Source organism: Alligator mississippiensis, chromosome 10, assembly GCF_030867095.1.
Source record: "Alligator mississippiensis isolate rAllMis1 chromosome 10, rAllMis1, whole genome shotgun sequence".
Taxonomy (NCBI): domain Eukaryota; kingdom Metazoa; phylum Chordata; order Crocodylia; family Alligatoridae; genus Alligator; species Alligator mississippiensis.
In genome coordinates, this window is record NC_081833.1 from 77,639,343 (window position 1) to 77,653,469 (window position 14,127).

General features: G+C 56.8%; 1 protein-coding gene across 1 annotated transcript in view; it reads left to right on the plus strand.

Moving 5' to 3' along the window:
• Positions 1 to 14,127, plus strand: part of PHLPP2 (PH domain and leucine rich repeat protein phosphatase 2) — a 37,695-nt gene that overhangs the window by 17,324 nt on the left and 6,244 nt on the right. The window contains exons 8-16 of the mRNA XM_059714030.1: positions 1,850 to 2,080; positions 2,682 to 2,884; positions 3,338 to 3,398; positions 5,523 to 5,618; positions 10,420 to 10,575; positions 11,348 to 11,548; positions 12,803 to 12,965; positions 13,241 to 13,371; positions 13,760 to 13,870. Of these exons, the coding sequence (XP_059570013.1) occupies positions 1,850 to 2,080; positions 2,682 to 2,884; positions 3,338 to 3,398; positions 5,523 to 5,618; positions 10,420 to 10,575; positions 11,348 to 11,548; positions 12,803 to 12,965; positions 13,241 to 13,371; positions 13,760 to 13,870 (1,353 nt within the window). The remainder of the gene's footprint in view (positions 1 to 1,849; positions 2,081 to 2,681; positions 2,885 to 3,337; positions 3,399 to 5,522; positions 5,619 to 10,419; positions 10,576 to 11,347; positions 11,549 to 12,802; positions 12,966 to 13,240; positions 13,372 to 13,759; positions 13,871 to 14,127) is intronic.

Below are 14,127 nucleotides of genomic sequence, written 5' to 3' on the forward strand. Positions count from 1 at the left end.
AGGGCTGATCCTGGCTCAGGCTGGGGCGTGGCCTAGATGACCTCTGGAGGTCCCTTCCAGCCCCACTTCTCTTGAGTCTATAGCCCCGAGCTGCACATATAACATGCTGCCCTTCTCAGGCTGTGGTTGTTGCAGCTCACAGCATATGGAGTCCGTTTCAAGTGTGAACACACACTGATTTAGCAAAACAAACCTAGGGTAGGCTTTGCCCGCAGGAGGGCACAGTCCAAGGACGCAGAATAGGAGCGATGCTGCTTGCTCCGTTTTTGCAGAGGCTGTGCATCCTTATAGCCACACATTGATAGTGGTTCTGCAGTGTTTCTCAAGGAGTATAGGATGTTATCTTTCATGCTGACACTGTTTCCTTAATGGTCTCTTGTCTTTATTGACTTGAATTTGGCCTGCAGCAACTTCTTGCCAAGGCCGGGTCAATGGTTCTGTCAGCATCCAGGTCCTGTGTGTCTGCTTAGATGAGAAGCACAGCACTGCTCAAGCACAACGTGCAGAAAGAGCCACTTGGTTGAAAAATCGGAGACCTTGCACAGCAGAGCATGGGTTCAGTGGGCAGGTGCTAGCTCACGCTTGCTTTGCCCTTCACTTCCATCATAAATGCAGCTGGGGGCTATGTCCAGCACACTGTCGGTACCACACATGTCCAAGGATTTAGGATTCCATAGAGGATCCCGCACTGCGCTGGTTTAGAAGCAATATGGGACCATCATAATGATGCCTACTCTCAGTAGAGCACAGAGCAAAGGTCGCCTGTGTTTTAACTTGGCGTCTCCTCCGTTGATTGTTTCACTGTGAGATCCTTTATTTGGGTGGACCTGATCCAGTCTTCAAATGGGACCTCCTGACTGTTGGTCTGTCAGGAAACAAGATGTTCCCTCCTGCGGGAATGCCTGTGAAACCCTTCTGAGGGGCCTGCCCCACGCGCCTGCAGGGTCTGTGGGAGTGATCCTCTTCCTTGTCCAGCTTTGTTGGGTGCTCAGGGGCTTGCAGGAAGATGTCTGTGCCAGGCTGCTATCCATTTTGCTAGAAATGCATCGGTGCCAACGTGCTAAGGGCTGCCACGGAGCTTGGACTTGCTCCCTGGGCATCCTCGCAAAGAGGTCGCTGTAGCCAGGCTGGCTGCACTGCCAGGCATGCACGGAGCAGGTGTATGTGGGTGAGTGGGGCCGGCGTGTGGTGGCTTTCTGCTTAGTCTTCTCCGTGGCTTCCCTGGCCTCCTTGGAGAAGACAGTTCCCTTTGTAAAAGCCTGTCCGCTTTGTAGCATGGGCACTATACAGTGGTGTGGGACACCGTGCATTGCTGTGGGGCTAGTGCTTGCATTGTACCTGCTGTCCCTGGGTTAGCTGACTGGCTGGCGATAGCGGTTGTGTCTCTGTTGTGTTTTTAATGGCTGTCACAGGGGCTCAAGCGCTGGGGACTCTTAGGCTATAGAAATCCAAGGGAGTAAGTGTGTGCCATGTGCTCACAGTGAGCCAGTGTGATAGTGCTTCAGTTATATTTGCTGCCACTGATTTGGGGAACTGGTAGCTCCCAATCTACCTGCAGCTCAGTCCAGTACTTTGCAACCTGCCAGTTTAGACCCCAGACTCCTTACGTGAGCAGCAAGGAGTGAGAAATGTCAGAACTGCCTGGCAGAGCTCCCTGTGCCATCCTTGGCGAATGTGCCCTATGGCATCGCTGTAAGTGCAGCCTGCAGACAGGAGCCCCATGCTCAAAACTCCCTGTCTCTGCCAGTGACAGCTCATCCAGCGCAGATCTCAGCATGCCTTGCATCTGCTAAATGTGGAACCTGGCTCGCTCCCACCCCTGAGCCCTCTCCATCCCTTGTCTGTGCAGTCTTCAGACCTTTGTTCTCGATGGGAATTGCCTCATGACCCTGCCAGATGAGCTTGGATGCCTGCAGCAGCTCAGCACCCTGGGGCTCTCCTTCAATGACTTCCACGATATGCCAGCCGTCTGTGAGAAACTCCTCGCCTTGGACAAGCTGGCCATGGCGGGGAACCAGCTGGAGACCCTAGACTTGGGTGCACTGAACAGAATGAGCCACATCAAACATGTGGATCTGAGGTGAGCTGCTGGCAGGTGCCCTGCAGGAGGGCTGTGCAGTGCTCTGGCCCTGCTTAGGGGTGTGAAGGGCCCTAGAGAGCCAGGCTGACTGCGCCAAGCCAAGGCCACAGAGCAGTGGTCAGGACTCGGGGGGAGGGGAGGGTCTGAACCACTGCTCCGGTGCCCCCTGAGCAGGGAGCGCGCTGGACTCGCCTCAGGGTGGCTGTTGCTGAGATTCCCAGCCACAGGCTGCGAGGGCTATGCTCCATCCCAGGACGTGTGGCAAGGGCCTTCCCTGGACGCATGGCTGTACAGGACGGGTCTGACTGCCAGGCTCAGGCTCTGGACTGTCTTCTCTTAGCTTGTGGGCAGCTGCCCTGCAGGGTCCCAAGCGTTACTCGTGTAGAACCGGCCACGCAGCGGTGAACACTGCACGTTGGGCCCTGGGCCTGCTAGTGCCTGCCCCCGCCCACAAACCCCTGACTCCCCCTGGCCTCTCCTGCCCTGGGCTGGTCTCCAAGCACCTGCTCCTAGGCCTAGGTGTCAAGTGGTCCCTCTCCCTACTTCCCTTTCCACTGCCTTCGGTGTCTCCTTCCCTGACCTGTGGACCCTGAACGCTTAGACTGAACCAGCTGAAGGGGGCATCTGCTGACAGCCTGGAGGGGAACAAGTCTGTGACCCACTTGGATGTGCGGGACAACCAGCTGGCAGAGCTGGACCTGAGCACCCTGGGCAGCTTGGAGCAGCTGCACTGCGAGCGGAACCGTCTTCAGGAGCTGACGCTGAGCGGCTTCTCCCTGCGGGCCCTCTACGCCAGCCACAACCGTACGTCTGCTCTGCCCTCCCCCTGCAGGCACAGACCTGCTGCTGGGCACTGCCGGCTGGGGGCCGTGGGCCAGGCAGGCGGGGAAGGCGTGGTGGGTCAGACCCTGGGTGCTTGGAGCTCCTTGCACAGCTCTAGGTGGTGTGAGCTCCTGCAGTTCATGTAATGTCACACGCGGTGGCTGCCTCGTGGGGCATAAAGCTGGGTCCTGTCGCAGCATCTAGCCTCATGAGGGACAGTTTGTGGCATCTACCCACAGCTGCCTTGGGTCCATGCAGGCATGCTTCTCAGTGGGAGGCCTACCCCCAGCTCACCCCCAAGTGCTGCTGCTGTAGGAACAGGAGCCCCCAGGTGCACATTGACAATACCCAAGGAGGGGCATGGCACGGCCTGGCTTTGTCCCCAGGCCTGCTCCCCTCAGCACCGCTCTCATGGTTGCCTGTTTCATTGATCAGGTCTGACCACAGTCAGTGTTTACCCGGTGCCAGGCCAGCTGACCTGCCTCGAGCTCTCCCGGTAAGTAGCTGCCGCCGTCGGGCACAGCGCTGAATCCTGGGCTGCTGGGAGAACTTGGTGGGGGGGGAGTGTTGCCAGGGCTGTGCCTGGGGCAGCTCCTGTGGAGTGGATGCTGTTGATTCCAGGGTTGCTGCTGCTCTGTGCGCGAAGGGAGCTTGCAGGGAGCGCAGCTGGACTGTTGCGTCCATGAAGCCAGTAGCTCGGGTCTCCTCCCCCTCCCCCAAGATGTGCTTTCAGCACGGCAGCATCTGCCCCTGCACTGCACCCTTTACTGTGCACACGCTGATGCCCACAGCATCTCCCTCTGGGCCCGGGACTTGACATGTCCCTGGTGCTTCCTTTTGATGGCAGGAGGCCTGTATGCCTTGAGCCAAGCTCTGCCGTGGCCTTTAGGAGCACCTGCGTGGGGGAGTCCCACCCTCTACATCAGTACGGTGGAACCTGGCCCTGCTCCCCTCCCTGCACAAGTGCGGCTCTCCTCCGTGGAGTTGAGCCCATCTTAAGTAGTAATGGGACAATAGGGATGCTTTCTGTATAGGCCTCAGCACCCCCGGGAGGTGTTGTACCAAGGTAACTGCACTGGCTTGGTTCCTGCCTTGTCACATGCCAGCATAGCTTCCCTTGTGGACGGCCTGCTTGTCCTGGGAGTGTCTCTGGGTCCTGGTGGGGAAGGCCATGCACTTACTGGTAGAAAAGGCCTGTGACCACATCTGTGTCACCTGCTGTATTAGGCAGCGTCTCATTAGGGTATCTGATTTGTAGCACACAAGAGTCAGGTGAGGCTCAGTCCCCTTCGCAGCCAGACAGCCTCCGCAGAGAACGCAGAGGCTTCCTGAGAGGTCAGAGCTCATCTATGTGCTTATCACCGTGGCAGTGGCGTGCCGCACCTGTGTGGGTTTATGGCCTGCCGCACTCCGCAGACTTTGCCCTTGCAGCGCAGTGGGGGCCACGCACATTCTTCCTTCGTGCAAACTCCTGCTTCCCTCAGGGTGGATTTATCCAAGGCAGAAGGGAGGATGAGCCAGGCCAGGATTAGCAGCAGGAAGTTAACAGGACTGAGGCTTGCAGGCCTCGACCACAGCTCCATAGCAGCAGGGTGCTGACCAGGTCCCACAGATGTGGAGCAGAGCCTGGTGTTGTTTAGGGCTGGCAGAGAGTGGGCAAGCACATGTCCTGAGGAGGCGGCTAGCAGCACGGGGTTTGCCCTGTGCCAGTGCTCCAGCAGTGTGCTGCAGGCAGAGGTGTGCCCATAGCATGGCAGGTGTTACTGCTGCTCCCATCTGGTTAGCTCAGGTGGCCAGAGCCTCCTGTGCCAGCTAGTGACCAGCAGGTGTACCAGGGTGCCCTGCAGTGTGTACTGCCTGTGGAAGCTGACGGCTGTGCTGCTGCCCTCTTCCCTGCTGATGTTCCCCTTCCCGGCCAGCCTGGTCCACTGATTAGCCTGAGCAAGTGTCAGCAGTGTGTCCTGCTCTGGTCACCCTCTCTGGTGTGGGGGGAGGAGTGAGGCACAAGTGACCTTCTGAGACTGCAGCGAGCTATCCAGGAAATGCAGCTCCTCCTCTGATCAGCACTGGGAGACAGGCGTCAAAGGAGAAGTAACACTTCCTTGACCGGCTGCCCCTCTGCCCCCATGGGACATGACTGGGTGATGGGCTGCCTTCTCGGTCACTAGCTCAAAGGTGCCTGCATCAGGAGACCCTGTTCTGGTGCTGTTGGCTAGGCCACGGGGTAGGCAGCTCAGCATAGGTCCTGCAGAGAGCCACCCATCTCGCTAGCGCTGATCTGTTCCCCAGCTGCCAGGCTCAGCAGAGATGACAGACCGAATGGCCCCCGGTCTGACCTGCCCCTTCCCTCCCGCGTGGGGCCGCATAGAGGTTGCTGCTGGTGCTGTAGGTGAAACAAAAGGCTTGTCATCAGGACATCGCCACTTCTACACCCTACACTAAGTGGCTCAACCTAAGTGACCGCTGCCTCCTGGGCTGGTCCGGCTGCCCGTAGGCTCATGTTGGGGCCCCACCTCACTGAAGCACTGCAGTAAAATGCCCACGTGGGCAGACCCTGAGCCAGGAGAGCTCCAGGTCGTGCCACCCCCTGCCACTCGCGTGTTCTCCTATCTCCTACCAGGAACCAGTTGCAGTGTGTCCCTGACTGGTCCTGTGAAGCAAAGAAACTGGAGGTGTTGGACCTGAGCTTCAATCTCCTCACAGAGCTGCCGTCGAGGTAAGAGGAACCCCCATCCCTGCCTAAAGCTGGGACCCCCTCCAGGGCATGAGCTGGGAGGGAACTCCCAGCCCCGTGCTTTCAGTACCAAGCTGCTTTCTTGCATGATGGCTGCTGGTCAGACTCTTTGTAGCTCCTGGGGCCAGCAGGGAGGCAGAGTCCTCTCCCTTTCAGCATGACAGGAGCCAGAGAGTTTACCCCATGACTTCAGCCTCTGCACCAGCAGTTCATGGTAGAGCAGGAGCGTTACTGCTGTGCTATCTTAGTGCTTGGGGTACCAGTTGTGTGCTGGGGCTGCAGTATGCTAGGGCCTTTGCAAACACAGAGCAAAAGTGTCTGCCCAAAAGAGCTTTCAGTCTGCATCTAAGAGGAAAAGCAGGTGGTCGTGGGCAGTGAGGCGCTGTGTCAGCATGGCAGGCAGTGGTCCTAGCATGCTGGCTGCTAAACTTGTCTAGGTTCTTGTATGCATCACAGCAAAGGAGAGTTTTGGAGGGCTGATAACAAGGCAACTTGGCCTTATGTTTGTCTGTGTGGGCCGCACATGTCGTAGCCAGGGACAGGGCAGTGTAGCAAACGGGGCACAGCGGTGAGTGCCAGGACGGGATCTGGATGGATGAGCCAGGCTATGTGTTGGTGCCTGGTGCCGAAGGAACTGGCAGGAGTGAGAGGCAGGAGCATCTCTTGCAGCAGAGCTCAAGGGCTGTTGAAACCCTTCTCCCCCCGTCCCCACCTTGCAAGGCTGCTCCCCTGGCTGAGTATCCCCAACACTGTTTTTCAGGTCTTGTGGCTCTGTCTTCAAGACCTTAGATCTGTGATTCCTAACTGGGGTGCCACGAGGCCCTCTCATGGGGCCACAGAGTGCCATGCAGTGTTGGCACTCGGGCGTGCAAACAGGAGTCGGGGAAAAACCTAGGATTTGCAGATATGAATCCAGAGCATTAAAAACATTCTGCCCTGTTGTGCTTATGCCGAGTTCTTTGCAGTAGAAAAATCACTGTAGTGTTAGAAAATGAGGGCTGGAAGGGGCCTCTTAGGAGTCATCTAGTCCAGCCTCAACTAGATCATCCCAAGCAAGGCTTTGCCTAGCCAGGTCTTAAACACCTCCAAGGATGGAGACGCCACCACCTCTCTGGGTAACCTGTTCCAGTGCTTTACTACTCCTCAAGTGAGAGAGTTTTTCCTAATATCTAATCTCAACTTCCCTTGATGCAACTTGAGCCCATTGGTCCTTGTTCTGTCATCTGCCACCACTGAGAACAGCCCAGCTCCATCCTCTTTGGACCATTCTTCCCCCACCCGCTTTCAGGTAGCTGACAGCTGCTATTCGATTTCCGTCAGTCTTCTCTTCTTCAGACTAAGCAAGCCCAGTTCCCTCAGCCTCTCCTCACCAGTCCTGTCCCCAGCCGTTTTTGTTGCCCTCCGCTGGACTCTCTCCAATGTGTCCACATCCTTTCTGTAGTGGGGGCCCACAACTGGACACAGGACTCCAGATGCGGCCTCTCCAGTGCTGAAGAGGGGAAGAATAAGTTTGCTCGATCTACCAGCAGTGTTCCTACCGATGCTGTTAGCCTTCTTGGTACCAAGGGCACACCGCTGGCTTATGTTCAGCTTCTTGTCCACTGTGACCCCCAGGTCCTTTTCTGTAGAGCTGCTGCCCAGCCCGTCACCCCCAGCCTGTACTGGTGCATGGGCTTGTTCCTTCTTAAGTGCAGGACTTTGCACTTGTCTTTGTTGAACCTCAGGAGATTTCTTTTAGTCCAGTCTTCCAAATGCATCAAGATGACTCTGAATCCTAGCTCTACCCTCCATCTTATCTAATCTGCAGATTTGCTGAGGGTGCACTCCATCCCATCTTCCAGACCTCTGATGAAGATATTGAACAAAACCAGCCACAGGACCAACCCCTGGGGCACTCCACTTGATACCGGCTTGATTACTGGCTGCCAAATAGGCACTGAGCCATTGATCACTCCTGTCCGAGCCCAACATTTCAGCCAGTTTGTATCCACCTGACAATCTGTTCATCCATCCTATACTTCCTTAGCTTTCCTATGAGATTGTTGTGGAAGATTGTATCAAAAGCCTTGCTAAAGTCAAAGTATATCACATCCACTGCTGTCCTTACATCCACTGATTATTTTTCCATAGTCAAGAAATGAGTGAAAACTATGAGATTGGTCTTGAACACAACAGGGGGTGCCTTGAGTCTAAAGAGATTGAGGACCACTGCCTTTGATCTTTTTATGCCTTTTGTGCTACCTTGGAGAGCTCCCCTCCATCAGATATCTCTTCTATATGTAGATTGTCAGGCCCCTGAAAGAAGGCTTCAAGTGAAAAATAATCCTGGTTAAAAGGGAGATGGAAGAGCAAAGAGAGAAATTATTAATGATGATGCAGAAAAAGGCAGTCAGAAGCAGTCAGTAAAGCTCGTGTTCTGTATTTGGAAGAAGCAGGATACTGTATTATACCCTAGTAAGGACTTCTATGTCAGCTGGCAAAGTTAAGTATTTTTAAATAAACAGGACTGAAGAACTTGCTCCAAAAGTTATAAAAGAATTGCTTGAGGAGTCTCCTGAGCCTCTAACACCGATTTTTCTGACCATATTTAGGAAAATGAGGGAGGTTAAAAAAAAATGGCGACAAGAGAATATGGTGCCAGTGTTTAGAAAAAGAGTGTAGGGTGTGATTTGGCATACTCTGGGATGGCTAGCCTGGTGTCATTCCTGAGCAGCACATGATCAGGCTGATATGAGACACAGGCAATAAAAATGAACTAAGGCAACAAGGCAGGGCAGTCACGGTGTTGCAGAGAAATGTTCTTGTCAAACAAGTTTAACGGCATGGTTCGGTGAAGTTACAAAGTTTGGTTGTTAAAGGTAATCGGTGTAATAGACTTTTGACCTGCATGACATTCTGATTTAAAAAAAAAAAACTGTAGAAAATTGATATGGGCCATCTTAAATGATTAAACACTAGCCATGTGCTAGGTCTTGGGAAGTCATTGTAGGTGCGCATTGTCATCTATTGGTGATGTCCCACAGAGATCTGTTCTTAGTCCAGTGGTTCTTAAATCACTATCCATGGTCTGGAAGAAAATACGAGTCAGTGCTTGTAAAATCGACCAAAAAGAATCGGTTGAGTGGTAAGTTGTTATTGTGATGTGTGAATGAGACGGGCCCGCTGGGCTGTTCTGTACAGTGGGTGCATTCGACCAGGGTGTTTTCAACAGAGCTAAATGCAAAGTCATGCATTAGTGAGAGACAATGTAGGTCCCGCATTGGAAATAGGAGACTGTCCTGGAGGCAGGGCTCATTAGGGACTGGTGTCTCACTGCCTAGATGTAACTACTGCTTGGGCGCGGAGGGAAGAGGGTGAACACGTAGGTGTGTATGCAGCGAGCAGTGAGTGGAGGGAGGGGGTGTGGTGTCAACACACTACAGTGTTGGCAAGACCAGTCCTTTCTCTACACCCTGCTCTGTTTCCTCATTTCAGAAGGGCATTGATGAAGCAGAGCAGGTCAGAGAAGAGCCACCGGCATGACTCAGGATCTGGACCGACCTGCCTTAGGGCAGGAAGCTAAAGCAGCTACACTTAGCTTACTGAGGAGGTAGAGCATGGGGCTGAATGCTGTCTCAGCACCCCCAGCTGTGAGCAGCCTGCTCTGGATCCCCAGCCATAGGCTGAGCAAGCTCCAAGGGCAGACACTGACATGGACACGTTGCTGTAGGAGTGAGGGGCAGCGTTCACACTGGGGCTGTTAGCTGGCAGAATAAGGGACCACGGGACATGGCTCTCCAGCATTGGCAGTCCTGTGCCGAGCACAGAGGTCTCTCTGCGGGACCCTTTGCTCGGACAAAAGCAGTGGGCTTGCAAACGTGGGGCACGGTTCCCTGGCCAATACCGTGCAGGATCACGGCAGCCACTCCTGACCTGAGCCCCAGCTGCCTGTGTGGTGCCGTGGATGCCCTGATTATGCAGCCTGGACCAGGCTCACGTGGCAGCGGAGAACCCATCCATTAAAGTTCTGCTCCTTGCAGGCAGGGGCAAGGGGAACAGTAAGGATGTGTCCAGGCATAGCGGATGCAGCCAGATCTTCCTCAAGCACTGCTGCAAAAGGCCCTAGCACCCATGAGAGGGTTCTCTGGCTGGGGCCTTCCTTCTCATGGAAGCTGGGGAGCAAGGTTCCCCTCCTTACCCCCCAGAGTAGGTGCTGGGCCAGGAGCAGGGAGGATGATGAGGGCATCTCCTCAGCTGCCCTTCAGAGCTGCAGGCAGAGCCCTGTGGCCTGGCCTCTTTCACATGCTGCCATCAGCAGCTGATGGGCCCCCTGAGACCAGCAATGAAGTTAGCACCTCACTGACAAGGGCAGGGCCGTCCTGTGCCACCTGTAGCCTTCACGGCTTGAGAGGTCTCTCAGCAAGCCTGGTGAGGCCAGAGAAGGCCATGACAGCCTGGACACTAGTGCTGGGTGTGGGTGAGCCCCTAGTCTGCATGTCAGTGCTCCAGAATGGTCTCTGTTGCCCAGCAAAGGTGGCTAGGGGATACGAGGCAGCCCCTTTCCGATCCTTCCAGCCCTGCCATCTGCCCTGGAGCATGTTCGCAGCACCTGCCTGCGGCTGTGCCAATGCATGGGCACTGATCCCCAGCTGCAGCGGCCTAGGGAGCAGCGCTGGGGCCCGTGTGTCTGCAGACATGTCCCTTAGTCCAGGTGGCTCGGCGGGCCGTCGTCCTGGTGCGTCCTAAGCATCCCGGGGCCAGACTGGTGTGGAGCAGCTTGCTCACTCCGCTTTCTTCCTTCCAGGCTCCTGAGCAGCCTGAGCCTGAGGAAGCTGATGGCTGGGCACAACCAGCTGCAGAGCCTGCCACCGCTGCTGGAACATGTTCCCCTGGAGGTGCTGGACCTCCAGCACAACCTGCTGGCCAGGCTCCCTGACAGGCTCTTCTCCAAGGCACTGAAGTGAGTGGGGGCAGCAGGCACTGTGGGGGGCAGGTGGAGGGCCGATGTCCTGTGGCTGTCTCTCCTTTGGAGTATCATGGGCTGGGACTGTTTGCATGACTGCGTCAGCCAGGTACTGGGAGCTTTATTGCTGGTTATACAAGAGATAATAGAGTGGGTTTGCTTTACACGACAATGATCCAGGAGTTCTGGCGAGCACCAGGCTGGGGCCTGAGGGAGCCCGCTGGCTCCCACACCCTAGCATGGAAGGTGACCCTGTCTGACTCACCTGCCCATGCAGGAGTGGCCTGGAGTTGCTGCTGATCCCCTCCGAGTCTTGCCCAGGGAAGAGTCCTGTCTTCAAGGCCAGGTCCAAGTGGGGGGGACAGGCTGTCTGGTGCCACAGCATTGTCTCCTTGAGGAGCCCTGTGCCAGAGGGGGTGGTTGCAGTGGAAATGAGGCAGCTGCCTGTGCAGGTGTGAGCTGTGGCCTTCTCGGGCCTCAGACCCCAGGCAGGGCTCAGCTGTGCAGTGCTGCCCTGCCTGCCCGTTGCTGTCTCCACCTGGGCTCAGCAGAACCCAGCTGTTGCCACCTCCACACGAGGATGCTCCTCTCCCTGCAGAGCACCATGCTTTTGTAACGGGCAGGTCGGTGGCAGAGCCCTTCAGTCTGGAGGCGGCTGGAGCTGCCCTCCAGCTTGCTGTGGCCCCGTCCTTGTGTGTAGGGTCACTGTGGCTGTTGTCTCCGGAGGGGTTTGGATAGGCTCTAATGTGTCTGACCCTGCTGCCATTAGTCTCAGGTACCTGAACGTGTCGGCCAACAGCCTGGAGTCCCTGCCCTCGGCCAGCATGGGCGAGGAGAGCCTGAGCCTGCTGCAGCTGCTGTACCTGTCTAACAACTGCCTCACAGATCAGTGCATCCCTGTCCTGGTGGGGCATCCGAACCTGCGGATCCTGCATCTGGCCTACAACCAACTGCACACCTTCCCTGCCAGGTCTGTGCACGTGGTGGGATGGGGGCAGTGCTTGGCTGCCAGGGCTGGAGGGGGGCCAGGCTGGGCTCTCATGAGTAGGGGCCCTCACTCTGGCATGGTGATAAGCATCTCCCTCCATGCCAGCTCCATTTGGGACCCTGAGGACAGTGCAGCTACTGTGGTTCTGTAGCCCCAGTGCCTGCGATGGGCACATGTGCAGGGGTGGCCGGGGAGAGTTGTGCTGGTGCCTTCAGCGCAGCAGACACGGGCCTGTGCTCCGTAACCCCATCTGGCTGATTCGCTGGATTCACCTGGCCTCTCGTGACCATCGGGCTTCTGTGCAGAGCAGCTTAGTGCTCACTCCCAGCCTGACCTGCTTGATGAGCAGGGGATAGCAGGCTGCTGTGGCCTCTCAGTTCGTGGCTGGTTTCCCAGGCCTGGGTTCATTCTGGTCCATCTTCCCTGAGCCTCTCTGCAGTGTGTGGATCCGTTGGCACCAGAACGGGCTGTAGGTTTGCTGTTAAGCCCTGACCACTGCTGTACGCAGGGCAGAGCACCGCTGCCTGCCCTGCTGGATAGCTCCCCTGGGACCTGTCCTCCTTGAATTAAATAATGCATTACTGTTTAACCAGTGTCACCTAGTGCAAAGCATTGCAGAAACCAGTGATGTCAGTGCAGTTTTGTCCTGCCAGCCAGACTTGGAGTCTTGGCAAGAATAACATCAAGTTTAACCCATTCCCATAGAGCCATGTTGATTGTCACTATTTACGGAGCCAGCACGTAACCCCTGGCTGCCTGTGTTGCACACCAGCCTTGCCAGGAAACTCCTAGCGTTGAAGCCAGCTGCACCGTCTGCTGCCTCCTTACCTCCTTGCTCACCCTTACCACGTGTACTGGTGCAATGCTGGCTTTTTGATGCTGTCTGGGACTCTCCTCATGCCCCAGGGTTTGCCAGGCATTTGCACCCCAAACTCAGCCCCTGACCGATTCCCTTGGACACAGCCTGGGCTCAGGGGACTTCCCTGTTTGCCTCATGCCTAGAGGGGGCAGGAGCAACGGGATCAGTGCATGCCCCATACTCCAGGCAGTTCCTGTTCTCTCTGGGCATACTGCTGGCCTCCCGGCCATAGGTGAGGAGTGCAGCTAGAAGACAGCTTGGCCTCTCCTGCTGCTGCAACCCTGCTTCTCCAGCGATGAGCCCTGCATCCCCTGCCCATGCATGCTGGAGGGGCTGCAGTCAGGCTTGCTGGAGCTGCTGTGTCTGGTTCCCTTCAGCAAACTGAGCAAGCTGGAGCAGCTGGAAGAGCTGAACCTGAGTGGCAACAAACTAAAGACGATTCCTACAACGATTGCAAACTGCAAGCGTCTGCACACACTCCTCGCCCACTCAAACGAGATCAGCATTTTCCCAGAGATCCTGCAGCTGCCCCTCATTCAGGTACCTCCCCTCACCCCCAGCCCTGCCAGGTGAGGGGCAGGAGGCTGCTGGCTGTTTCCAGGTCTGTACACTCAGGCGTCTCATTCTGCCTTTCGCAGCGTGGCTCTGAGGTGATCAGCAGCAGGATGCGGCACTGGGCTGACCATGCAGGTCGGCTGCACTGGGTCTGGGAATGGGCAATGGGGCCCCAAGGGCAGGGCTTTGGAGGCATGCAGGGAAGGGCTGACAGGGCCCTGTGGTCCCCTGCTGACCCTCCTGCCCCCCCCTGTTCACAGTTTGTGGACTTGAGCTGTAATGAGCTGACAGAGATCCTGATCCCAGAGGCGCTGCCAGCTGCCTTGCAGGAGCTGGACCTGACTGGGAACACAAACCTGGTGCTGGAGCACAAGACCTTGGACATCTTCAGGTGAGCGGTGGGCGTGGAGGCTGCCCCAGGCCTGCTCGGACTGGTGCAGAAGCGATGCAGCAGGGCACTGCCTGGGCCCCTCGCACCGTGTCCCAGCCCCTCCGCCCACAGCTGGACAGGCTGCCCATGTCCGCTCCAGGCGCAGGCTCTGGCTCTGCTCTAGCCAGGCAAGCAGAGGAGCTGTTGCCTGCACCCGGCAAGTACCTCACTGCCTCAGGTCAAGGCCTCCCTGCAAAGGCCACATCCTTCACCTCCCTCCCTTGGCTCCATATCACCCCAAGGTGCTCTGTTGCAGGGCCAGGCTGGGGTGGGGTGGCCACTAGCCTTGCAGTTGCACACTGGGCAATTGGCCGTGGGAGCAGCATGATAACCGGGCTCCTCTCCACAGCCACATCGCCACCCTGAAGATCGACACCAAGCCCGGGCTCACAGCTGATGCTGGGCTCACCTCCCCCTTCTGGAGCCACGGGCTGGCTGAGATGGCCGGGCAACGGAACAAGTGAGCAGAGCCACAGCCCCCAGGGCATGGCAGTGCCGGCTGTACCCCACAGTCACAGCCAGCTGCCCTGGGACCCCCGCTTCCTTGGACTCCCTAGCACCCGTACCAGTCCTGGCAATAGGCTTCTCTGGCCCAGCTGCCCTGCCCTGCCCTGCCCTGCCCTGCCCTGCCCTGCCCTGAGGGAGTTGCCCCCACCCAGTATGGGGGAGGGAGGGAGGCAGCCCCGGTAGCTGCAAGCTAGTCTGGAACTCTGGAGA